This window comes from Dermacentor albipictus, chromosome 4 (assembly GCF_038994185.2).
Source record: "Dermacentor albipictus isolate Rhodes 1998 colony chromosome 4, USDA_Dalb.pri_finalv2, whole genome shotgun sequence".
NCBI lineage: Eukaryota > Metazoa > Arthropoda > Arachnida > Ixodida > Ixodidae > Dermacentor > Dermacentor albipictus.
Genome location: NC_091824.1, coordinates 64,812,094 through 64,839,445, shown reverse-complemented (window position 1 = coordinate 64,839,445; position 27,352 = coordinate 64,812,094). Strand labels below are relative to the sequence as shown.

Here is a 27,352-nt window from a genome sequence, read left to right as displayed (position 1 = left end):
CACGTGTTACGCGTATAGTAGCGTGTTTGTTGCACAGTGGATGCGATTTATTGTCTAACGCGGGTGCATATTGGTTGTTTCTTTTGTTTTTCTTATTGTTAACATTTTCTTATAGATTAAACATGTTTGCGTAGCTGCGGCATGCCCGTACGCATCTACGGGGGAATGGGTGGTTACAACTTTTCAAGGCTCATGTAGCCAACATTGCTATTTGTTTGAGCTTTCTAAACAACAACAAAAGTGCATTAGAGCAGGCATGAGACTATTATGCAATCGTTTCATCGTGTTTACTACTGTACCGAAACGTCAATCTGATAACGGGGTATTAAACAGCTAATGAGATCGGTTTGCGGCCACGTGGGTCAAGCGGCAAGGAGGGGACAAGCCATGCAGCACACCGGTTGCAAAGCGTGGTATTGCAAATTTTACGACCCTGCAGCTATGTATAGCCGTATCTTGCGTGGCAATGGTTGGAAGAGGGCCCACCTACGTGCTTTGAATACATACTCTTTTGTTTTTCATTGCGTCAATTGGCCTTGTGGCATGTGTTGAGAAAGGATGCGACGTTTCGCTGCACGTTACGCATGCTCAATTCTCTGACGCATTCCTCCTCGCTAGGAGGTTGTTCCCATCGGGGTAAACAAATTTTTGAGACTAAAGATGCGCGTATGCACTCGCGACCTTGTTCCCACTCCGGACCCCTCAGGAACCGTGCCAGGTATGACCAGGATTGGGTGGTGATGATGATGATGATGATTACCATTTATCGGCATTCCCTTTGAAACGGAGCGGTGACAATTAGTACATGAGCCTGCTTGAGTTAATCAGGTATGCGATAGATGTTTCCCATTTTCCATCCTTGTATGCATCTCAATTTTTTTTTCTCTCCCTTGAAGCTTCTCTATCTAGCACCTATGTGTGTAACAAATCTGGTCGTATCAGTCTCTTCTGTACAAGAGATCCACTGGGACATACTGATGGCATTATATTAGCATGCCAAAAACACGAAGAAAAAACCTAGGCTCCCAGGATATCTGAATATTTTAGAACATAGTCCACCAAATCCTCCCATAGGGTCTTTCCTGACGTGCGACAGGGAACCACACACTCCGCCGCCCGAAGCAGGCGCTGCTGCTCTCCCAGTATAATCTCTTACACTCATTGTTGATCTCGACAGTAGGCTGGCCTAAAGTGGGCGTATGAGCAGGCATGCCAGCCCAAAAACACACACATGTGTGACAATGTTCGCACACTAGGGCACGCTTCGTCAGAGGGCGCAAGAGTGCAGTTTGACCCGCGCCTGTACATTCACCGGTTGCAATTTATCTAGCAAACGCGCCTGCCTTTCGCTGCAGCGGTGTGTCTGATGACTGTTTCCGAAAGTCAACATGTTTTTGCGACGCACTTTTGTAATAATATTGATTGCCACTCACCGGAAGCTATGATATCAGAATATAGACCGCAACCAGCATGAACCCTTCTATCTATTGCACACTTTGTCTGACACGGCTATTTTGCGAAATGAAAGCGCCCGGTTACCTGTGTCTGGACAACTATGCGTCGCGCTGCAGGTATCGCCCGACTCAGCTGAGAAAAAAAAAACGCGGCTATCGGCTCAACACAATGTACAATCAGGGTGCTTTCTGTGTAGTAGGCGTTTATCTCTTCGGAGGAGCACTTCTTTTCTTTTTCTATTTGCGTGCAGACAACTGTGGCGCGACGCTTATCTATTGAGCATCGATAAACGATCGGCGGGACGCAAACACCTCACATTCTATATGTGGGCTGCGGCAGGATGCCATGTATTTTTTTTTTTCCTGCAAGCTGATAACGGACCACATGACGGCTCGACTTTGAGTTATAAAGCAGCGACGCGAGCAGGTACGGTGCGAAGTCACTTTCCCGAAGCAGCACGCACACCACCAAGGTAAGTAAGATACACGGTTTGTCACTTGTTCCGTGCACCGGTACTCATTCGCTGCTAATTTCTCTAGCGGGAACTCCCTCATAACCTCTGTAATTGTGAAATTGGTGATGACACTACCACTTGTAGCTGCAAATAAAACGATGATGGGAGGTTTCATGAGTGTGCCATAGGGTAACACGTAGACATACTGCGCGTTAGCTGATATTACTCTCGAATCCGAAGTGCGGCTGAAGTGTAGCTTATAAGGAAGACAAGCGTTTTCGAAACTGTACACTTCCTTTAGAATTTTGTCATACTTTCATTCCAGCCGTGCGCTGGTACGGACGCCTTTGGAAAATTCCTTTGCTAGAGGCTTAGTGTATTGCCTTAATGACACGATGAATTGGACACGTGGCCTTCGTAGTCGAGAAGGCGTACCTTGAAACGAACGTGCACTGCACCTCACAGTAAACAACCTGGTTCAGTTAAGGGCGTAGTGAGATGGCGTGCGTATTAAGCAGTACAGTCACGACAGCTCAAGCCGTACTGCTACATCGGATTGAACTTCGTCGCAATAAGGTATGCCGGTCTGAAGGCGCTGGCTTAGGTTTACAAATGTCCGAATACACACTGCTCTCTTGCAGAATAGGTGACTTCTTATCCACAAAAGTTAAAAAAAAGAACGGCCAGGCTTAGCTTGGTTAAGCCAAGAATGCGTTGCATATTGCGCGAGTTGGGGCCCAGCTTTTCCTCCGGCTGTCGTGACGTCACGTCACGTGGTTGCGCTTAAGGTCAATGGTGGCTGCTCGGCCGCGCCCAAGGGCTGAACTGAGTGATTGCAACATACAACGCATAAAAATAGAAGCAACTTAATAACAAACATAGCAAACTTAAAAGAGAATAGACCCACATATGAGACGCGCAGCAATGAACAATGGCTCATACCCTCAATGGTGGCTGCGCGGCCGCGCCCAAGGACTAAACTGAGTGATTGCAATATGCAACGCATAAAAAACATAAAAAGAACAGTTTGCATGCTTTGTAGCTTCCGTAAAACCGGTAGACTTGCTTGCTTACTGAGACATGCAGGCTGTTATTAACCTCCGAAAAATATGTGCCGCATCTCTGAAGTGTCGTTTGTTTTGCAGCAGGATGATTCTATTCGCAACCACGCTTCTCCTCTTGGCAGGTGAGTTTCATTTTGTTTTTTTGCTTAAAGATATGCCGTCTGGTCCGCCGCCAGCAGAGGAAATGGACGTCCCTAGCATAACATAACGGTTCTTGCACTGCGCGAAGGGCCATAAAAAGCAACCCCGCTACGTTAGGCATCGTTCCAGAATAGCGCCGGCAACGGCACAGAGGCTGCAGAGCGTCTAGCGCAGTTAACGCTTCTTAAACACGGCGACGCGGTTTGCTACTGCGGGCTACTACCTTTGAAAGTACAGGGCTATGTATGCAGCGCGTCGGCGAAGCTTGGCTTTCGCTAGTATTTTAAATGGTATGCGAGCTGCAAAAACGCAGCACGCATGTATAATGCGGACCTCTTGGCAGCCACACCATGCTATGGGGAAATTATATATATACTTGGAAAGTGCGCAACCAACACAAAATACCTATTTATCTACGAGTCTGGGGTGCACATTTATGTCGGAAATTTGAGGATAGTTAGTATCCTTAGGCAAGTTCTGTCTTTACTTCTTTTTTTCCAGATTCTTGTTCCGAAATGTTCATCCCGAAATTTGTCAGCCTGTGCCGCTGATTTCCGTACTTTGAGGTAACAATAGGGCAGTATTGGGGAAGGGGGGGGCGAGGAGGGGGTCATCGTTAATACGAGAGCCGGAGCGATGGAATTCCTTGAGCTTTCCGCGCCAGTGTAAAAGGAAGGTAAAGCTGATATCAGTTGTCCTGTCAATAACGTATGGCGAAAACAGACGATTACGCAAAAAATACTCCGCTATGTGCAGTAGCGCTTATTCGAGAGTACGAAGTGAAAAGCTCGGGATGAATATGATGGGGACATTTGCCTTAGGATAAAATTGTCTTCAGGTTTTAAAAATGTGTGCGGATCATAAAAGTGCACGTTACGCATTTAATTAAGTAATTTTAGTTAATAATGCGCATTCCGACCGTAATTGTTCGCCCTGAGTCTGTCTGCCATGGAGCGTGCAGCGTGTATGCAAGCCTCGTTTGCGTAGTGACTATGGCATCTTAAGTTAAGTTTGTGAAAGCATTGCTTTGAATGCACGACACGTTTAGATGCGGCATGTGGCGTCTGGCCTCTGAAGGATCGACCGTAAGAATAGTCTACGAGGGGTAATTCACGAAGATTTTCGGCAACGACCACTGTTGGTACGTTTACGACCTCGTTTGCTAATACTACGTTCGTTACGAGCATTAGGTGGGGCCACTCTTTTGTGAACCGTTCTAGCTTGCAGACTATTTGGTGAAAGCAGGTCCCGAGAGCGACTTTCAACCTTTTTTTTTAACAGACACTTTCGTAATTAGCTTGCCCCATTCGGCAATAATGTGGGCGTTAGTATGATTGACTAGCTGAATTTCCGTGTATTAGTCTACTGAATCCTAATGGTCCTTACTGCACCAAATTTAAAAATTTCCAAAGCGAGTTTCGTCGTTGAACTTTCGCAGTGTTGTTCAGGCTACCACAATACGTGTTGCAATGCATATTGAGAATGCTTTTCCAAAAGCTTTTCTTTTTCTATTTAGGGTCTTATAGTCGAATACAAATTATTACAATTTCAGCAGAGAGCAGTTACTCGAATGCGGAGCTAATGTGACTGTGGCTGCATTATATATAGGCCAGAACGGAGCTATGCTGTTGATCGAGCACAGTATGGCAGAACATTCTGCTTCTTAAAAAAAAGACGACGACGAAGTGTCCTGTGTGGAACGCTGCCTTTTCGTCTCTGTGAATTTGAAGCTACTTAGTGGGAGACGCCACTCCCTTAACTACGGCGATGGACGAGGAGTCGCCTGGAGAGGTTCCTGGTCCTTCTACGTCAACAGCGACCGCACCGAGAAAGCGGTCTAGTCGCCCGAGTGACACCTACAGCGAGGACACTGTGATCTACTCAGGGACCAGTGATGAAACCTCGGATGACAGCGACTTCGTGCCCGTAGCGAAGCACAAAGCAAAGAGAAGACTCGTCAGGACGTCTCCTTCCACAAGTAAGGCAACTGTGATCCCGACGCGAAAGCCATCAGACCTCACCATTTTATATGTGCCTGTGGCTGCTAGCGACAATCTAAACCGGATCAACCGCCAAGCCACATCTGTATCGCTCGAGGCACTCGTTCCGGGTCAGATCAAAGATATAAGGATCAACGCCCGTAAGAACATCCTCGCTATAGATGTCACAAACCGCAGCGCGCTAGACATTCTAAGCAACGTTAAGGTGCTGGATAGCATCAACGTACGCTGCTATAAACAAGACCATCATGACTCTACGGCCGGCGTTGTGTATGACGTAGATAATTCCATAAGCGATGCTGACCTGCATATACTCATCAAGCCGGCGACAGAGGGAATTGCCATATTGCAAGCCCGTCGCCTGGGAAACTCGCAGTGTGTCAAGTTAACTTTCAAAGGAGACAGCCTACCATCCCACGTCAAGGTCGGTCACTTCCGACACATTGTACGGCCTTTTGTGCCAAAGCCGCTTCAGTGCAGGAAATGTCAAAGGATAGGGCACGTTAGTGCGGTTTGCACAAACGCTGCCGTGTGCTCCCGGTGCTCTGGGTCGCACAGCTCCGACGCCTGTCGTGCAGAAAACCAAAAGTGCGCCAATTGTCAGGGCTCTCACGATGCAACTTCGAAGAATTGCCCACATGTGAAAAATGAGGCGAAAGTCTTGAGGCAAATGGTCAGGGATGGTTCCTCGCACAGGGAGGCTGCCGCTAAGGTGCGACGTCGACGTTCACGTCGCCGGAGTTCTAGGAAACCCACTGCTATTGCTAAGGATGCACCGCGTCCACTGACAGTCCAGACACTTCCGCATACAACTAGCAATAGCAGCAACGACGTTCCTCAGCAGAATGTCTCCAATCTCATTGCCTCAAGCGAGGAGTGGCCGCCATTGCCACGGCTAGATCCACCAGCGGAGCGACAAGATGTAGCACGCTCGCCGAATCATGCTTCACCTTCTGGCAGCAACCAAGACAACGACAAACAAGTTGTCACCATGATAAGGGCCCTTATGAACACGCTACGAGCACTACTGACCGCCATACACACTCCGGCGGCTCGAGGCGCACTTCAAATACTGGATGCCCTGTATCCGGTACTTTCCGGTCTTGAGAAGTACCATGGCTGCTCCTCTACATTCGTTCCTTAAAGAGGTCAAGGAAGCGTCTATCTTCCAATGGAATGTCAGAGGCATTAAATCGCGCATTTCGGACCTTCGTCCGTTTGTTTTTAAGAACAAATTTCCAATAATTGTCATTTGTGAACCAAACGTTGAGAGCGCCATCCGCCTATCAGGATATGAAGCTTTCATGTCCGCCACCTGTACCGACCGCAGCAAAGTCATCGTTTATATCAGATGCGATTTCACATATGTTTTACACCCAGTGGCACCTGATGACAACAATCAGTATGTGTGTTTGACTATAAAATGCAAGAACGTCGCACTCACGCTCATAGGTGCCTACATCTCACCTTCGAGTCGATTTGACAGCGCAAGACTAGGTGGAATTTTAACAGCGACACCTGGACCATGGGTTATTACCGGCGACTTCAATGCGCATCATCCGCTATGGGGAAGCTTAAAGATGGACTGTCGAGGAAGACGTGTACTATCCTTCGCGTCGGACCATGAGCTCTGCTGTCTAAATGATGGCAGTCCCACCTTTCTGCGGGGATTGACATACAGCAGCTGCCTGGACTTGACTTTTGTTTCAAGATGCCTCAGTGCCAGTGTGAAATGGTTCACGGACAACGAAACGCGTGGTAGTGACCACGTTCCAACGTATGTTAAAATCGACGGCATACGCAAGTCACACTCTACTACAGTTCTTCATCACATCGACTGGCCTAAATACACGTTGCTCATGGAGAAGAATTGCCAAGAGATCCGGGACTGTCTGCCTGGCAACATCGAGAAGCTAATTAACGCCGCTGCTCAAGAAGCCACAAGATCTTTTAGGCCTATTCCTAAATTCTCTGAATTCGAAGCAGAATTGGAGCGGCTTCGAGCAATCCGCCGTCGCGCGGAAAGAAGGTACAGGCGCACCAAGTCCATCTACGACCTAAGGGAGGCGAGACGCATACAGAAGAAGATCCAGCGTCGGATCAACGCCCTGCAGTCTCTAAGATGGAAAACCTTCTGTGATACCCTTGATCCGCATAAACCCCTGTCACATATATGGAGAACAGTGCGTGGTCTTCGAACATCACCGCAACAACGCCACCCCTTCAAATGCCTGGCTCTCTACCAAGGTCGCAGAGAGCTCGACGTAGCGGACGACTTCTGTGTCAAGGTCGCTGGTCTACCGTCATCGTTCGCTACACGTGATCCCCGTGATGTTCCAATCTCGCGGGATTCTCGTATGGACAATCTGTTTTCCATCGAGGAGTTGCAGGCGGCGTTGGCAGCGTGCAGACGTTCCTCATCGCCTGGGCCTGACGGGGTGACATACGCAGCTCTTGGAAACCTCGGTCACACAGCCCAGCATGCACTTCTAGACGTGTACAATAATTCATGGCGTGAAGGAGAAGTTCCAGCTGCATGGAAGTCCAGCCGCCTTGTGCCTTTGCTCAAGCCAGGTAAATCACCCCTAGACGTGGCGTCTTATCGTCCCATTGCTCTGGCCAGTTGTCTAGGAAAGGTGATGGAGAGGATGGTGCTGACGCGTCTAGAGTGGTATCTAGAACATTACAAGTTATATCCTGACGCTATGGCAGGCTTTCGACGCGGACGCTCTTCTATAGACAACGTCATAGATCTTGTCTCGTCTGTTCAGCACGAAAAAAGCCTCAGGAAGCTGTCAGCGGCGATGTTCCTGGATGTTAAAGGCGCATATGACAACGTAACCCATCAAGCCATCCTGAACGCCTTGGGTGATGTCGGCCTAGGCGGCCTTGTTTTTCGGTGGATATCCAGCTTTTTGAAGGACAGGTCATTCTTTGTGCAAACAGAGGACGGTGCGTCATCACAACGCAAAACCTACCGAGGCGTACCACAAGGCGGAGTCTTGAGCCCCACTCTATTTGACCTGGTGCTCATCGACATGGTTCATACCCTTCCGGGATCCGTCCATGTGTCGATCTATGCAGACGATATATGCATTTGGTCATCAGGAGCGACGCGTCCTCAGGTGCGCGCCAGACTTCAAAAAGCGGCCACACTAATATCAGGTTATCTTCGAGCACGAGGTCTGGAGCTGTCCTGCGAGAAGTGCTCTATAGTCGCTTTCACGCGTAAAGCAATGAAACCATACGTTATCAGAATTAATGGACAGCCAATTGCCTACGAGAAGACGCACCGCTTTCTAGGAGTGATAATAGACCGAGACCTTTCCTGGAGTCCTCATATCTCCTACCTAAAAAGGAAATTAGTCATGATAACCCACGTGCTCAGATTTCTTGCGGGAAAGTCATGGGGTGCGTCTGTGAGTGCGATGCTCCAACTCTATAACGCACTGTTCCTCGGTCTCCTGCGCTATAGCTTACCTGTACTGGGCGGGAACGGCAAGACCAACCTCCGTGCCCTCCAATCTGTACAAGCTCAAGCTCTGCGAATTTGCCTTGGTCTTCCTAGATGTGCGTCCACGGCAGCAACAATAGCCATCACGCATGACCACCCTATCAACACGTATCTTCAAGTCGACACTTTGAGGATGCATATCAGGCACTTCGCCCGACTTCCATCGCATCATCTCGCCTCCCTTCCTGCCGCTCGGCCTCGTTCAGCGTTTAGCAAGATTATTGCCGCCAACAATGGAACTTTACCGTCAAACTTCACGCCTGCAGCACGACCATCTCAACCGCTGTGGTGCCTCCATCCACTCCAGGCTGTCCTTGTTATTCCCGGTATCAAAAGGAAAACAGAGATGTCAACTTTTGCCCTCAAACAAACCGTGCTTTCAGTGCTACATGAACAACACAGAGGACGCATCCACGTTTACACTGACGGTTCTGTATCCTCTAATAGTTCAGCTGGAGCAGTGGTGATTCCCACAGAGTGCGTCACCCTCAAGTTCAAGACATCTCACATTACATCATCGACGGCTGCAGAACTCGCAGCTATCCGTGCTGCTCTGGAGTTTATTGTTCAGAAATCATCACATTCATGGTCCATCTTATGTGACTCAAAGGCAGCTCTTCAGTGTCTGATGTCCCCTTTCAACCATGGACCTAATGAGCAACTAGTCGCAGACATCCGACTACTCCACCATCACGCAATCAACAAGGGACACAACATCATCTACCAGTGGATACCGGGTCACTGTGGAATTTCAGGAAATGACAGTGCGGACAACGCTGCCCGGTCGGCTCATGATGGCGCCCAGATTATACCCATACCACTGTCAAGAACAGATGCAGCCACAAGTCTTCGCTCCCTCGCCCGCGAGCTTACACAAAATCTGTGGAACACCAGTGACTTCACGAACGCACGTCTCCACAAATTGGATCCACGTCTGCAACTCCGCCTACCACCAGGGTTGCCACGAGCGGAAGCAACACTTCTGTGCCGCCTGTGGCTCGGCGTGGCGTTCACGAACTCATTCATTCCGTATCGGAATGGCCGACAGCCCTACTTGTGACACCTGCGGCTGCGAGGAGACGATTGAACACCTCCTTTGTGACTGTCCCCGTTACGCAGTGCGAAGAACAGTGCTTGTGACCGCTCTCGCAAAACTGGACAATCGCCCCTTTACAGAGGAAAAAGCTCTAGGACATTGGTCCAGACGGGCTTCGGCACTGAAGGCCTTAAGGGCTTTGTTGAAGTTTTTAAGGACATGCGAATTGTGTGACCGCCTTTGAACGTTGTAGAGCGTAGTTTCGCGTTACTCTGTGAATTTGCTTTTTTTTCTTTTTTTCCTCTTCTTCTTTCTCCTTTTATTCCCTTTACCCCTTTCCCCAGCACAGGGTAGCCAGCCGGTACTATACACTGGCTAACCTCCCTGTCTTTGCCCTCCTTTGTCTCCTCTCCTCCTGCTTCTTAAACGATGATTCATCAATAGCTGTAATCGTTTTACGTCCCGAAGCTCCGCAATTGGCTATGAAGGCGTACGGGCGTACTAATTCAGGCTTTGGCTACCTAAGATTCTTCAACCTGCACTACACTGTAAGGTACAGCAGGATTTTCGCATTTTGGCCTCATCGCAATACGGTGGCCCCGGCTGGGAACCGAGCCAGCGACCTCGTTTTCAGTAGCACGGTGTTGATAGCGACTGAGCCACCATTGCGGCTGTAAGTGCTGATTTGCCATATGCGCGGTTAAACCTAACAGATTGCAGAGACAGTCAAGCGTAAGAAACAGCTACAGAGTGTTGTGTTCTGCATTTGTTCTCCTACATTGTGTCCTTTGTCTTGATAGCACGCATGAAAAAAAAACAGCACTCGTTCGCCATTTTACTGCCGAACATGAATGGAAAGATAGAACGGCAATTTCTGTTCAACACTATCACAAAAACGTCTGACAACGTATGAAAATTTCAAGAATAGCCTGAAATTTGAGCCCCCCTCCCCCCCCCCGAAAAAGAAAGAAAGAAAAAAACGTAAGCAATGCGTTACTCCAAGATTAGCGCAACTTGAGGCAATCGAATTGCACTTGCGCAGAAACTTTTCAACTTGATAAAAGCATTTGTGGAGTAATGTTGCAGGCATCACTATCGTCACGTGCGTAAGTGATGGCCAATTGAAGTTAAGTTATGCACAGCTAAAGATACTGTATAGCCTCTTTTCCTACTTGGAGAGTATGTATTGGCAGTTCGCGATAGGTGCTACTCAGTTTCTGATAAAGAGTGAGCATTGCAGCGACAATATACTGGGCAAGAAAGACGCGCAGAACGACATATACAGACGCCGACTTCCAGCTACCATCCACCAGTTGGAAATCAAGAGCTGTATATGTCATTTGTGTGGTATACATATGTTTGTGCATTATACTGCTGCCTATGTTTTTTTGTCAAATAGATTCGCGTTGTAACAATTGCTTTTCAAAAAGAAAAAAAAAGAAATATGAAGTATGCCACGAAAGAGCTCATTTAGCTTAAATTACTTTCTCGAGGAGACGCCATTGAGGTAGCGTTTAATAAAAGTAAAGGCGTCATCTGAGCCAACAGATCACATCTTAAGCTGGAAGTGCTTGAAATTAACAGAATAAGCAGCTACACAATGCTCTGCACGTTGAACTGCGTAGAGTAAAAGCCCGTTGACTCATTGCTCTCTTTAATATCCTCCTGTTACGGTAGTTTGAGGTAGTATTGCCATCAGGTGAGAGATCCTCATGTGGTCATACGGGCGTTAGTCTAGCTTTACCTGACTCATAAGTTTTATTTCTGGGCTGCTTTGTAATGCAGAGCACGTAGATAGACAGGGTTTAGCCCTGGTATATTACTGTAGGGAATGGACGAGCGATAATAAGGAAATTAACGTTAAAGTGGCCTGTTATTATTTTTTTTCATGGGTAGCGGACAGGCCAAATAAGAGCATCAAACGGAAAGTTAGCTATACAAAAAACTAAACTTGAGAATCGTACACTGACAACACATAGGAAAGTCTGCGAACTCACAAAATCATTCGCATTTCTTCTTTCCAGCGAAACTGTTCGTGCGATTAATTCGACGCTTTCAGTGGAAACCCGTTATGTCACTGGGCGGTTTCGAAATACTAGTACATTTTGTTGCGAACTAGGATATGTCTACGCGCTCGAACCAGTTGGTTTCGTAACGCTGTTCGTATCGTATGAGTAATTTGCTGAATACAACAATATTACATGTCGTTCTTGGCTAAAAGTCGTCAACGCATAAGATAAGTGAACTCGCCTATGAAGTCAGTGAAGTCATAACACGATTTTACAGCTAGGTGGTATGGGGGGCTGTCAGTGCAAGACGAAAAAACGCTGCCTCTGATATAAGCTGGATTGGTGAACGCTACTCTCTTCACAAGGACACAGTAATGCAACGCAGAATACTCTAAGAAATGGCGTTGTTGAACATGGCGAAATCTATGGCTTCCGCTTCAGCGTGAATTCTCGTGATGGCTACGTTCCCACTCGCATTGATCTCCAGTAACTGTTGTAATGAGCTTTCGATTTCTCTAAACTAACCTGAAAAGTTAGTTATGAGCGCATAGCGCGTCCGTTTTCTGAGATCGTTCGGCGATTGTGACGCCCGTAGGCCTAACGAGACGCGTCCGCATAGCTACAGCAGGGCGGTTGCTAATGGATCGTCTTGGCTTGTATACGTTTGGAACGAGGCACCAGATGGCGCCCTGTTTTATAACGTCTTCTTTACGTTTGCGTTTCCGTACGGTAAATTAAATGACCTGAAAGGACACGCACCGTAACGTCCCGCAAGGGTACTTACGTTTACGTACTTAAGGCGACAAACGCCATTGTAAAACTGTCCAATATAAAAGACTCCGTAGGTGGGGCACACATTTCGCCCTTGCAGTCAAACAAATGAGGTTAACTGAAAAATGCATAATAAGTTTTGGTGGTAACTATTCACTAGCGTCCCTAATTAATGAAAGTTAGTGAAGTATAACAGAACAGGTATTCGACTTCAACAGCATATTAGTGTCGTCAAAAAATGGCATCAACAGCCCGCGCTTTACGGTTTAGCGCCTCGTTCCGCGCAACCGTTTTAACTCTCCCCTGCTATGTTGTCTTTGGAGTGATAAGGTATAACTCCATAAACCCACAAGTTTCTTTTATTGCAGGCCTCAGTCAACAGCAATCCACTGAGGAGCTCAATGCGTACGTGGACAAGATACTCAAGGATGAGCTGCCTGCCGAGGCAAAGTACGTCGACCCGCTGACGATACCCGGCTTCAGCTTCCGCGTCAGAGACCACCCCCACTATTTGAGCGTCAAGTTCGATAAATCAACCATCACGGGTCTGAGCACCATCCAGCGCTCGGGAGACTGCTCTTCTTACAGCCGGTTCCCGTACCGCGTCTACGTCGGCTGTAACGTCACTTATGGAGAAATCAAGGTAAGGGGATGAGGTTGCCTCTTGAAGCGCCCGATCATACCTAGATGGTTTGAGTTAATCTACAGTGACATTATTTGAGCTTTATAGGTGGAAGATAGCATGCCCGAATCGTAAGATACAAGGCGATAAGGTTGCCAAACAGAGAGAAAGCCCGCTTCTAAGGTATGGCAACACAATGCTTCTAGCTCAGCGGCCATTGCGTAGTGAATCTATGCAGAAAGCTACTAGGCATAACCTACACTGGAGAGAGAAAAAGTGTCTACAAGATTTCACCACTGGAGACCTGGTGCGAGGGTTCCTTACAACACGGATTACTTATCTAAGAACAATAATGCTTTCACTCATTCGTTTTGAAATTGACGATGTGGTAGCGGCCGTTGAGGCAGCCCATGCACGGCAAGTTGAATCAGCCGCGTTATTTGTAGACTGCTATTGTGGAGAACACTTTAAGATGTTTCCTTATCGCATATTTATCTCAAAACGTGCAGAGCTCATGTGCAGATGGCGCGCAAGCACCGCGCTGCCAATAGTTCCAATTGCTTTCTTGCTATACATTTGGATTCAAGACAGTTGTGGAAAATGTCGTGGCGACCACCATTAAAAACTTTGGCCAGTGTACTGGATTTGTGCTAGCTGACCACCTCTTGGGTTATCACAATAACCCAAGCTTCCTGGCTCTTCCGCACTGCCGTTAAGCAAGTTTGCAGTGCGTAACTGATACAGATGCGTAACCATGAGGTTGTCCTGATCATAGACGAGACGACCTAATCTGGACAACTCTCTCGTTTCTTTTTGTCTTTCTTCTTGTGCAGCAGACCTCAGAAAAGCCTCTAGCCATACCACTCGAAGGAATTCCGATAATAAATTAGCTTGAAAAAAAACCTTAATGCTGTTCGTTATACCCTCCTCATTAGATACATGAAGATGTGTTTAATAACATATAGAAAGAGTGAAGCACAATCTATGCTTTTGCATATATTGCGTGGCAATTCTTCGACCTCAATGGCCGCCCCGTAGGGAAGCTATGTACTGTGGGCGTACGCACGCACACTGCACAGAGCGGAAGTGCATATTGACGAGTACCACCATCAGCGGAGCCACGGGCGGCAAGTCGTTTAGCACATGGACTCTTTTGGACATGCTGTTCACTAATATAAGCAACTGCACTCTGATCAACAGCTGGTTCAGCCGCCCTAATTGCGGCTTTGGCTCGTGCTAGTGCCGGTAACTTTTCTAGTAATCGTTAGGACAAGGAACCATTCGAAGCGATGGACAAGCGTGCAGCAAAACTGACGCAAAAAAAGAAGGAAAAGAAGGGCGGAACGCTCTCGGATCACTGTACCACTCCCGTCGGCTTAACAGCACGTGGCCACACTTTTTCAGGTGCAAGTCAAGAGCCAGCTGAAGTACGACCGCAACAGCTCGAGCGTCTCGGCTGACACCACTTTCCCGGAGGTCCACGGTCGCCTCTACGTGTCCGTGGGCGCCTGGAAGGGACCCAGAGCTCATGCCTACCCCAAGCTCGGAAACTTCAGCACCACATTCACTGGTCTGGACGAGAACCCCGAAACCCAGAAACTGCGCTGGGGATACTACGAGGTGATCCGTGACATCCTGGCCGTGAGCATCGAGAAGACCTTGTCTTGGGTTATCGCCGACAGCGCCGGCAAGGTGCTCTGGCCCTGCTGCTAAGCCGAGCAGTGTGCATGTGTGGTACCGTAAATGGAGACGTGGCAATAAAAGACAAGAATCACTGCTTTACAAATCGATGCTGTTTGTTCAATGGCACTTTCTAGGAAGATTGATGCTAAGCTGGACACGATATCCAGTCCATCATCTCAACAACTCCAGACATTATCAGCTGCTGTTGAATACTCATTCTATTTTACCTTTGCTTAATACATAAAATCATAAAGACGATGATGAGGACGCATTTAAAGCAGTAACCGTAGCGTTAACAAGACAGGCAGAGAAAAGGTCACAGGATCACAGACTTGTACGTAATGAATTACAATTAAACAATTACTAATAATCGATTACGGTTACCGTATTCGAATCGGTTACGATTCAAGGATTACTTTATTGAATCGGTAGCGCTCATTGGAATTAAATTACTTTGTTCACTGACTAATTATGTAACAAGTTACATTTTTGACGAAACGAACTCTAACAAACAACGCAGCTATGAACAACTAAATTTGTCGGGAACTGCAGTGTTCACAAGGGTGAAAACCCGCACATGAGTTACTTCCTTCCCACAATCAGCGTCCTGAAGATATATGCCTCCGTACCTTCATCATCGCAGGCTTTCAGATTTTCATGCCTCTCTTGGAAGCCAGACCTCCGAACTTCCCTCTAATAATAAATCTCTCTTTCTCTCTCTCGGTTCCGGATGCGCCCGCAGGCGGGTTTCATAGGCGGTAACAGCTGTTGCTCAGTCCTTCTTTGCTTAGTGCAGTCTATGACTTCAGCAATATAAACAGAAGTCTTTGGCCGTCAAACGCATACATGCCTATCTGTTTCGTATACACGCTTCTCATATGCACCTATTTCTGCAATTGTAACATACGAACAGTATATTTAGGGCTGAGTGTTATGCAGCTTCATATTTAATTACAGTGCGCATTTGGATACATTTTCAATGAAGGTGAACGGTTACTGACACTAGCTACACTCAGTCGCTTAGGTTTAAATGGTTAACCAATAAAGGACCCCGGGAGAAGGTCCAACAGATGTTGGCCGTCAAATTGAAATGGCGCTTCTATGACTCAATATCGATGAACACTTCGAACATTGATTCTAGGGCAATTACCTGAGTGGACGTTCTACAGTTTCATACTCACCCCGACGGAAGTGCGTTCCCTATCCCTAGCAACAGTTAAGCGCCACGCTTCATGGATGACACAGGCACAACCGTGGCGGCATTTCAAATAACAGTCTTGTGAGGGAAGTGTTCGTATGGCACGACACAGCCTTTGTTCCCAGAACTCACACTGAACGAGTTTTCAGTGTTGCTGCAGATACCTTCCGAACAGAACTAGGGAAGATTACCAAAGAAAATTTTTAAAAGCAATTTACAGTGAAGAACATTATGAGCCATGCTACTTTGTGAAGGTGGATGACAAGCGATGCGGGTCGGCCCGGTATATAGCTCTATCTCCGGGATCGGCCCATGGTTTTTGCACACGCACAACAAAAATGCGCAGAACCCTAGCCATAAACAGCATCGCTAAAATAAACAAACAGTGATGACATGCGATGGACTCACTGAAAGTGCCAGGCCAGCTCATTCTATTTAGTTTATTTGAGCAATCTTGATAAAAGCAGGGAGTTAAGTAATGCTCAGATGACCGAGTACCTTTAGAAATTGCCGAATCACTTTTGTGGGACACCACTTGGTAACTGCAATCAAATTACATTTTTTGAAAGAAGTAATTTTAATTGTAATCGGTCGCTTTTTTTTCTCAGACGTGTGCAAGTCTTCAGAACGAAGGCTACCCCTTTCCTGCATCGGTTTTGATAACTCTAAGTATTTTATGTGTAAACCGACTATTCCTGAGACAAGTTCTGCTGATGGGGACAAAAGTGAGTGCGCTTCTTGCCCCACAAACTCATACTTTGGTTTAAACAGACGTTGATTCCGTGGTGTTAACTAATATTACAGCACGAAAGCAGGGATGAGCAAACAAAAGTGAGGCGTTCCTTCATCTGATGCTAACAGGCCAAGACATAAAAGGCGCTACATCAGACATAAATTGTAGCCCCCAAGTCGGCAGCGTCATGGAATACGGCGCCTGAAAGCAGCAAGTCCGCTTACTGCTGCGTCACTGTTGCCATAGAGTTCTGTCTCCGCAACAAATGAACGTTTCACTGAGCTTGAGCCTTGTGTTGTTTTGCCTTGTGCAAACATTACAACGATCGAATGTCAGTAAATGTAACACTACGTGTCGGTTTTGAACAAGTAATTCAGATTCTAGTGAGGTCTAGGCGTGGCTAAGAGCCTGATCCCTCGCTAGAGAAGCTCGGCTGCCGTACACTGTCGGAAGAGATGTGACTGGCATTGAACCCGACCAGCTTGCGGCTTTTCCACTTTAGAGCGAAAGTTTGCTGGCCGCAAACTTGTGATTACGCCATGGCCGTGCTCCGAGGAGGCAGATGACGTCACACCGCGTTCCTACACCGCGTTCCTCTTCGTTGCGCTCGCCTCCACTCGCTTCGCCAGCTGCGTCGCATGCCTGATAACATGTCGGAGGATTGAAATGGAGAGCTCGCGTGCGCCGCAGCCACAGTTGAGGTGGCAGTATGGACGGCGACAATTCTGATAAACAGGAGCAGGCCTATAATCGACATCAGAACGAGGTGAAGAGGAAACGAATCGCCCAGGAAACGGACGCACAGCTTGCCGGAGGACTGGCTAAGCGCCGCAACATAGCTAGACCAGCAGGCTAACCTGGACTTGCTATCCAGATTAACCAAGGCTAACCATGCTATGCCTTAGCTTTCGCTACGTATATCCTGGCATAGCCGAGCTAAGCCACTGCCAATTTTTATAGAAGGGACTGCTATGCTAATTCAAACAATTGCCACACTGCGATGGATTGTATGGTCATTGTTGCTTGATTCCGCGACGTGAATACAAATATGCTTATTGTTTCCTTATATTCTTATATATTTAGCCAGTTAATATTTCACATATTGAAAGTCGGGCTAGAGCATGGATGAAACGCTTGACTGGGATGAGGCGCTGGTAGTAAAGTACGATATGGAAATTTGACAACCAGTCTTTCCTCGAATATGCTTACGTGGTGCCTTTGATACTGGTCAGCGTTCTTTCAGTGCAACAAACAAACCTTTCAGTATATTTCGCATACAGGTGTTTCCCCAACGATTGCCCGTTACTATTCTGGCTTATGCATAATTTCATATCTTTGGTTCACGCAAGTAAGAAATACGGTTTGAAGATAGTGTTATTATTGCCTCGAGAACCTGGCTTCATGCGCGTGACTCGACTTCGCAATCAGATAGCATGCATTTCTTATCTTAACGGTGGTATGAGGCTGTACTATTTCGGTAATGTTGTTTATTACATTAGGTGACATCCAGCTGGTCTCGTGCCTTGTTTATTGCATTTTCAGTTAAAAAAAACACGAAAAACACAACACAGTAAGATGCAACATGAAGAACATCTGTACAGGCGCATAAAAATGCCGCTGTAACATGCGCGGATAGTATGTCCTGGCAATTTCTTCTAACTTTCACAGCAGAAAATCATTTCTGTCTCCAACAGAAGCTAACTGAATGGTTTAACTAAACCTTTTAGTCGCGTGTATCACTGTTAGTGATGTCTTCAGAGCGTGGAACATACACTAACCTCGTGGCAACGCATGTCGTCTTCAAAAATATGCCTTGAAGAAGGCACGAAGAGGTCTATCTCGGTGCAGTCTAGGCGTGAGTCTGCATGAGTTCAGCACCTTTTCTGCGAGTATTCCGCTTTAGTTAGTGACTGTGACATGCTGCGCTTGTCGAACAAAAACAATAATAAAAAATAAAAAAAGAACAAGTCCAACAATATGCGAATCCAAGGCAAACCTTGGAATCTAAGAGAAGCTTTCGTGAAACGGCCAATCAAATGTTAAAAATTTGCCCATTTCATTCCTGCGTATTCGGTGCAAAGGAAACTGGAACGCGTGCACCTTCTCTCCTGAACCCATGTTACACAATGTTAGACACGCGGCGACCGGTCGTCTCAAAATACCCATTTGGCGTCGGTAAGACAGAAGCGTATGTGCGATTGATACCTGCCTTTGCACTGCACGAAAGCAAAGAAAGCTCCGCCTCAAAATGTTTCACTTGCAAATCGGCACAGGCGGTGACACGACTGGGAAATACGCAAATAAGACAGATGTCTGATCGTCTCAACTGTAATTTTTTAAAATTTACATGGTAAACGAAGGCCGAATACCCCAGTTTAGAACTGTACAAATATATTTTTGTTTATTTTTCGCAATACAGAACTTCGTACGCGTGTTGTTCGCCATGAATTCCAAGATCACCGGGAGTTGGGGCTCCGTTTCTCCCTTCGTTGCATTGCAACTCTGAAAAGACCGGTTTAGCTCTCATAGCGGAAAATATTCCAGTGGCCTCGTTTTGAGTCATGGCCTCATTTTTAGAATCATGACTCATGACAAATTGCTTTTCTTTCAGCCCCCCCACCCCCCCTTATCTCTTTTCATCCGCGTTAAGTGACGCGAAAGCTTTAGCATACAAGAGGCTCAAAAAAGCGCCGCTTCTACCGGAGGAGGCACGTTGTCAATTTCTCTCACACTGCGAGTGCTCAAGGCGGGCACGATTTCTTTTCCATCGCGCAGTGACGAAACGTTCCGCAAAACACGGAACGCGTAGTGCTCGAGAACGGCTCATCGCACGACGACAGCATTAGAATTTTCCCGTGCCGCACTCCACGCATCAGCTACGTCAGCTGAGATCACCGTTAAGGTGCCGCGGCTGGAAAGCACTCGAAAACAGCACACGTGTACACGGAGTGTTTCGCGCCAGAGAAACAGATCGGCACTTCACAAGAACTCGGCTTTTCTTTTGTCCACGTGAACGCTGCACGTGAAAAAAATTAAGAATTGCACATTAGTGCTTGCGTTTCTTGAATCTGTTGCCGGTAAAATTACATAGTCAGGCTACTAACAAGAAAGGGGCTGACAGATGGAATAGCACACTGTGGTATAAAGTTTGTAAACAGGGATAAGGTGCCTCAGACAGGCTGGCCAACGTTTCGATAGGAGGACCTATCTTCGAAGATAGGTCCTCCTATCGAAATGTTGGCCAGCCTGTCTGAGGCACCTTATCCCTGTTTACAAACTTTATACCACAGTAGTCAGGCTACTGTAATTCAGTAGGTCAGGTTAAACGAAAAATTATACATTAATTTCTTTGGATGTGCCCGTTTGCGTTATGACATTTTGCAGACATGCTACTTTTCCCGGTTCAAAGTTATTTTATTAAGAACATCAACCTTTATTAATTCTTTATTTGCCGCGACATGTCAGGTCTTCAACACCTTGATGTAGGAAAATGCAAGTGACCAGGCTGATGTTCCTTTATATGCTATTTCGTGCTTTGAGCGTTTGTATACGTGCCAGTTGTTCTTTTTGTCTCTTTACTGCATGGGCAAAAGCACAAATGCACTGGTTATTGCATTCACTCTTTTGCCGGCACGGCTCTTTCAAAGACACATCTACAGTTTAATTGAGAAGTTACTCCAAGTCCGTAATATTTAGGCTCTTTACTTACCTTTATAACATCAAATGGGAGTTCAGAACTAGAATAAAAGGAACCTTTTTTAGTTATCACCTAGCTTCAGAGGAGGCTTCTTGAAGTTTCTGTAAACAAAATAGGAGCCTCACGCGCGCTTTTCCTATACGTGACGTGTGCGCAACTTCTGCTGGTTTGGCCGAATAAATGTAAACTTACCAGCAAAAAACCAGCCCCTTTTGCAACAATTTCACCGCCTGCGGCCCACACTGGACCTTACGCGTCTTCGTGTGTGCAATGCATGTCTTAGAAGTGCTCGAAGGCAGCATTTCGCCGAAGCTCCCGTGGTAACGTCCGATTTCATGTGCGCGAAGAAAGTATAAAGCCAGGTCCGTGTGCTTACGGCTGCTTTTACTGATCAGACGGGGAAAAATGCTCGGACGAGTGGCAATTTGATCGCCAGATAAATCCTAAATTCCACCGAGTAGAACATCGCTTCAGCGAAATGCCTGCAGCACATTAAGTCAGGTCACGAACGCTTTCATAACGAAAACAGGAGTAGACCCGTGGCAAGGTTACGCATAAAAAGAAAGAACACAAAACGACAGTGTTGCGAAGCGTTTCACTGACGGTCAACAATTAATTAAAGGTGCGATTGCTTAGACGAACACATCTCGATAGCTAACACGAACACTGCATTTCGATGCAGTCTATTTTTTTTTTAGTTTGTTACTCAGATTAAATGACCTTGGTAATTACGAACAGAGGACGCAAGCAATCGGAATCAACTTACGCAACTGCAGTAATAGATGAAAGTCACAGGCGTGCGTGGCACTCGTAGAAGCCACAGCGTAAGCTGGAGGAGCGGCTCCATAGGAGCTGCATTTTCGGCAGTGCCCACTGGAGCGTCTTCACAGCGAAGACTCTTCGCCTCGTTTTCACGAGGACAATCCGAAGTGTCAGCTCGGCGTCTACGGCGAGCTGCGGCTTGTGCTGCTCTCTGTACAGTGGCCTGCTGAGCGCGACGTCGCCTGGTTGCAGCCTCGCGCGTATAGCTCTAGGATTCGCTTCTTCAGCAGTGGTTCGCACCGTGTGAGGAGGCGCCATGACGTGTGCCCATGAGTAAACAAAGGTATCGAGACTACGCTGGCTGCGTACATTGCACATTCTTTGACATGTGGTACTATACGATTCTCTTGAGGATGATGATGATGGTTTATTGGCATGCCTTTTGAAACGGGGCGGTGGCAAGTAGACACCTAGCCTGATTGCGTTAAGCGGGTTCAGCTACATGCTGCATGCAACTGCTACATGCAACTGCCACACGTCGGGGCACCTGGTGGAACACAATGCCACTGCGATGCAAATTATGCAACAGCGCGAAAATTAATGAAGGGGTGACGATAGAGACCGGGTGAAGAGAGCGCTGACCTCCAACTGTTTATTTTATTAATCTGTTTGTTTATTCTACTAATTTTTACGCTTGCGCGCCACAAGATAGCCATTATTCCGTATATCCACCAGGCTTTCCACAACCTGAAAAAGGTTGGAAAACGCGTAGGCGTTGATGTTGTGTTTTCGGCTCCGTTAAAACTCTCAATCCTTTAAGCAACAGAAACCCGTGCAATAGCAAAGAGAAAAAAATCATGAAAGATTCAACACCATAAACGTGTTGTCTCTTGCGACGAGGGTGCCGCTTATCGCGTGCCATTGCTTTGCGGACGCGAATACATTAGACAGAGTGGCAGATGCACAACCACCAGACCAAAATAGCACAGCAAGAATGTAAGCGACGGTAATCGGGCCCACCTTAGCTTACAGTGCCGTAAATGTGATAAGTCTATCCTATGCATGCCCGAGTTCAAAAAAGCGGGATTGTTTTTCTACGCAAAGATCAGTGCATCAGAGAGATTATTGCGGCGGTAAAGATTGCTCGTGCAGGAGAGGGGTGTGTAAGCATGCCATCACTTATATTGATCCAAAAAGAGCTACAGTTTTTAGATCGTTAGTGATAAGGAGCTTGGTGATATCACCTTGTACATTCATGCTTATTGTTGTTTTTTTCCTTGCTCCCATTTTTTTCCATTCCTGCTACCACTTCGTATGTATACATATGCATAGCATCGACAGTGGCATAAACAGTTGGAAGTCAACGCTCTTTTCACCCGGTCTCTATCGTTGTCGGAGATCTTTCATAGCCAAATTGAACAAAAGGGGTGAGAGTACCGCCCCTTGCGGAGTTCCTCTCGGGCCTAGAGTGATGGGATCAGATTTTATTCCACCGAAGTTTATAGTGGCTTGCCTTGCTGATAAGAAGTTTTTGACATAGTTGTAGGTTCTGGCGCCACAGTTGGTGTCGGCGAGGCTTTGAAGAATATTTTTATGCAGAACGTTGTCAAACGCTCCTTTCAAATCAAGTGCCAGGATGGCCCTTGTCTGTGACTTGGGGGGTGTCTCAAGGAGATCCTTGTACAGGTACAAGAGGGCGTCCTGGGTCGATAGGTGAGGGCGAAAGCCGAATTGAGTGTTAGGTAGGAGGTTGTTCTCTTCTAAGTATCTACTCCACTCACGCAGAGGAAGCAGCTATTGCATCAGCTATAGCATCTAACCCCAACTCCGATGTGCTCACTGACTCCCAGAACGCCTGTCGCAACCTCAATAATGGATTAATTCACAGGTGAGGGTTGTCATTGCTGACTAAGCATCCACCCAGCCAAGCCTCAGTCATCTGGTTTCCCGGTCACCTGGAACTACCAGGAGGAAACGAAGCCGCTCACAGGCATGTCCGAGCTCTTCTATACCGGGCGTCTCCCCCTGATGACCGTGAAGAGTGCTGGGACCTAACTGCTTTAGCAGTGTATGCTGACATTCTCGCACCATACAGAACAGCCAGGAAGGAGTACCCGACACCACATAAATCCCTCAATAAGTTGCAAGAGAACACTCTTAGGAGGCTACAAACTAATACATACCCAACGCCAGCTAAGTTACACCAGTGGTACCCTACACTATACTCCCCGCAATGCCCGCACTGTGGAGCGGTAGCTAACCTCTACCACATGGTGTGGGCTTGCCAGTTTAATCCCATAGCTGACCCCATTCCAAATCCCTCAAAAGAGCAGTGGGAGGCTATTCTGCTCAGCGATGATCCTGACCGTCAGCACTGGCTGGTGGGGAGGGCCAGCGCAGCAGCAGTAACCAGTGGGCTACCGGAATAGGCGGCCCACCCACGAGTTCTACGAATATCCTGTAAATAAAGATGTTTTCAATCAATCAATCAATCTATCGTTGTCCCTTAATTATGTTTCGCACTATTATTATTATTATTATTATTATTATTATTATTATTATTATTATTATTATTATTAGAAATTATTATTGTAGAGTTTTAGAATAGGGCTTTGCGTTTGCGGCTAGTGTCTTGCGCTGACAGCACTACTGCGGCGTCAAAGAAAAACTATTTGAAATAATTAAATAAAATATACCATTTTACGATAAGGAAAGTAATTTTGACTTTCGTGGTTTCGCGTTTGATTACAATTTAGAGGTTATTCTATTAGCAGCAAGCAATTAGTTGTGCTTAGTATTGATTAACCAACTTTACGTGCCTTCACAAGCCAAGCCAAGCCGTGCTAGGCCTACGAGCCATGAAATCGACAATCGAATTCACAATCAACGGCGTCTAATGAATCAATCTTCATAACACATGCTATAGTTGAGAAAAAGCGCTAACCGCAGTCACTTCTCCTAGCTTGCGAACTTCACGCGTTGCCACGAATCGAGCGCAGTTTGGTGCTACGTTAGAGCCGTCGTTTCGATGGGTGCCGCCATGTTTGTTGACGCAAATCTTTTGGGACAGCTTCTGGGGCTAATACTAGATCAGTGAAATAGCGTGCCCGACGCAAAACCCAAACGCAGTTTGCGTCTCGCGCATGCGCAGTGGCTTCGACACTATTTCTTTGGGGCTCCAAACGTTTGGGGTCCGTATTGGCCTCGAGCTCCACCACTGGAAAAGCTGGCGCCACCGTCGGCGTGACGTGCTAGGAGGGATCACGTGGACAAAGCGGCCGCGTCGGCTGCTTCGGGCGCGCCGAAGCGAGCTGAAAACGAGTTTAAATTCGCTCGTACGCTGCGGTCCACACTTAGCGGCGAAATTTTCCCGCTTCGCGTGTCTCCTTTACAACGCTTGAAAGCACTACAATAGGTAGTGACTGCCTTTGAAGGCGCGCAACATGGTAGGCTACTGCTCGGTGCCGCAGGGCCGGACGCCTGTAACGGAGGCCGGTGTCAGCCTTATTCACACGTAGCCGCAGGACCAGTAGCTGCGTGAAGCTTGGCTCGCGAAACATAAAACCGGCAAACAGTCATCGGCTCCAACTCGGGTATGCAGCAAGCACAGACGCGAGGAAGATTTCTGCTACGGCGCCCGGTCTGCGATGTTCTGAAAACGCGCACTGAGATGCTCGCCCGAGTCCGCTGCCCGACTAATGTCATGACGGTTTGGTCTATGAACGTCTCGATGCTATAGATACTGGCAAGTTCAGTGGAGTGGAAAGGCAGCGGTAATAAGCACATTAAAAAAAAGCATGGCATATGGTCATGTTTGTGTTATGAATTAATGCACTGGATTACAAAAAAGGAGCAGCGGGAAATTGCACGCTGAGAACACCGATAAACATACAGTGCGACGCAACTCGAGAAATAGTATTGAAAGGGCAAATAATTTAGAAAAAAGAAAGATTGAATCGTCGCGACGGCACATCACAGTCCCCGTAGGCGTCGAAGTCTCTACAATGAAATTATTTTTGAACAGCTCTGATAGCGCCCACGCAACAATGGTTGCTTGTATACTGTCAAATGCTCATATTCTGCGGCCTAAAGCTCATGGCACGGTGCGAAAACGCGCGAGCGGAGAAAGCGAAACAGTGCGCGGACAAGCATGCAGACGCGCAGTCGGTCGCTGCGAATCTGCGCGGTCGCTGCATTGAGGCTTCTTTCTATTACGCTCCATTTAGTTATACAAACGCTATAAGAACATATTTCACATAGTTTGCTCTCAGCGTTTACCTACCTTTCACGCAAGAAGCCGGTTCGGGAGACTCCATCGCGGCGACCGCGCGCAGTGGCATTCACTGCACGTATTCGGTAAAGAGATAGCGTCTGTAAACGATTGTGTGCTTTCAGTTTGCCCAAGATTATTATTTAGACAGTAAGAAACTTCTCACGTTTCGAAAGTACTTACAGAAATGTCTGGCAGAGCTCGCTCGTGGTGTTTTCAGTGAGCGCTGACAGCAAAACGTATGAGGAGCGCGCCACGTGATCCCTCATACTACGCCAGCGAGGAGCTTCCGGTAGATGGCGACTCCGTAACTCCTCGCCGCCAATATTCTAAAGCTCTATATTATTATTTATTGGCATCCCTCTGATGCCATGCACGTTTTCTCATCTAGCATTTTTCATACATCTCCTTAATCTTTATTTTTCTCTTTCTCAACACAATTAATCCACTTCTTGGACACTCCCCCAAAGTGGGCAGGAGCCTGACGATGGCTTTGACGGATACAGGTGGTGGCGGCGGAAAGCGTCGCCAATCGAAACGGCTATAGGAATGAGCCCATAAATAAAGATAAATAAATAAGTAAATAAATAAATAAATAAATAAAGCATAAAAATGATAAATAATAAGATAATTAATAATAATAAGGTAAACAAATAAAGCATAAATAAAAATAAATAAATAATACCTTACTCTATACTAACATCCGTATATGATGGTTCGTAGCGTAGTATCGTCGTCACCAACGGAGTATCATCGTCTCCGCATGCTGCCTTTATACTCTGACGCGCGCTGCACCCGCTGACGAGATGCTATACAGTTGCACAAAGACAAGTGATACCCGTACTATGGTCATTTATGGATGGTTAACCATGCCAATACCTCTGCTCCAATGCACGTACTAATTACGCTGAGTGCAACGCTTGCATCCCTCGAGTATAGGAATGCTCCACAAGTTAGCACAATCTCCAACGCCAAAAATGCAAAAACTCGAACACCACTTGTAAGCGCAGAAGCTCCAGCACGCACTTCCTCCGGACAACTACCTGCATGGTTAAAACGACAACACATTTAAGCGCGTTTCTTTATTTCGCACGTTCTGTGCTCCTCCCGAAGGTCCTTTAGTAGTAAAAAAAAAGTATTAGTAGATATATATTTACCACAGCTGACGATCGGACTGAGCAAAAGTACGGTATGAAAAAGCCACACTCTAAAGGAACAACTACATTACTTCAGGCCCGAGTTCATCGTGAAACAATCCCTCGCTCAATCGAGGATGAATTCGAGGAATTGAAATTTTGAATCAGTGGCCCGGTCAAATTATGCCTTGAAAGTGAGCGAATTATTTCTATACTGCAGCCGCTTTTGCGCAAGAAGGTACGAACGATGGTTTGAACTGAATTGAATTATGGGGTATAAAGTGCCAAAACCGCTGTTCGATCATGAGGCACGCCGTAGTGAGGGACTCCGTATTGATTTTGACCATCTGGGAATCTTTAATGTAAACGTCCATGCGCGGGATACTGGCGTTTTCTTTTTTTTTTGTTTTTTTTTCATTTCGCCGCCAGCGAAATGCGGCCGCCGAGGCCGGGATTCGATCCGGCGACCTCTTGCGTAGCAGCGCAACGCCGTAGCCGCTAAGCCATCGTGGCGAGTACCACCGATGATAGTTGATTAGTAGGTGGTTGATTGATCAATATAAAAAAAAAAGAAATGGCACGACGCAACCTCTTCTTCGGATCCGCGTAAATAATACACCAGGCACGCGTCCCACACAGCAGGCAAGATAAGGAACAAACGAGATTTCGCAAAAAAAAAGAGACAATTTCGAAACGACGCTCCGCGATTCGCGTATGCTTCCGCAGATCCTTTACCGCTGTTTCGAGTCTCTTACAAGGTAAGCTTCGTAACAGCTCCGCCGGGAGCACCGACAAAACACGATTTCT

At 46.9% G+C, this 27,352-nt stretch overlaps 1 protein-coding gene across 1 annotated transcript; it reads left to right on the top strand.

Annotated features, from left to right (window-relative positions):
- Positions 1-1,763: 1,763 nt before the first annotated feature.
- On the top strand, positions 1,764-14,852 carry LOC139059122 (uncharacterized). The gene is made up of 4 exons (XM_070537041.1): positions 1,764-1,927; positions 3,055-3,095; positions 12,813-13,087; positions 14,471-14,852. Exons 1-4 carry the CDS (start codon positions 1,779-1,781, stop codon positions 14,777-14,779), a joined length of 774 nt encoding a protein of 257 aa, XP_070393142.1. The 5' UTR covers positions 1,764-1,778; the 3' UTR covers positions 14,780-14,852.
- The last annotated feature ends 12,500 nt before the right edge of the window (positions 14,853-27,352 follow it).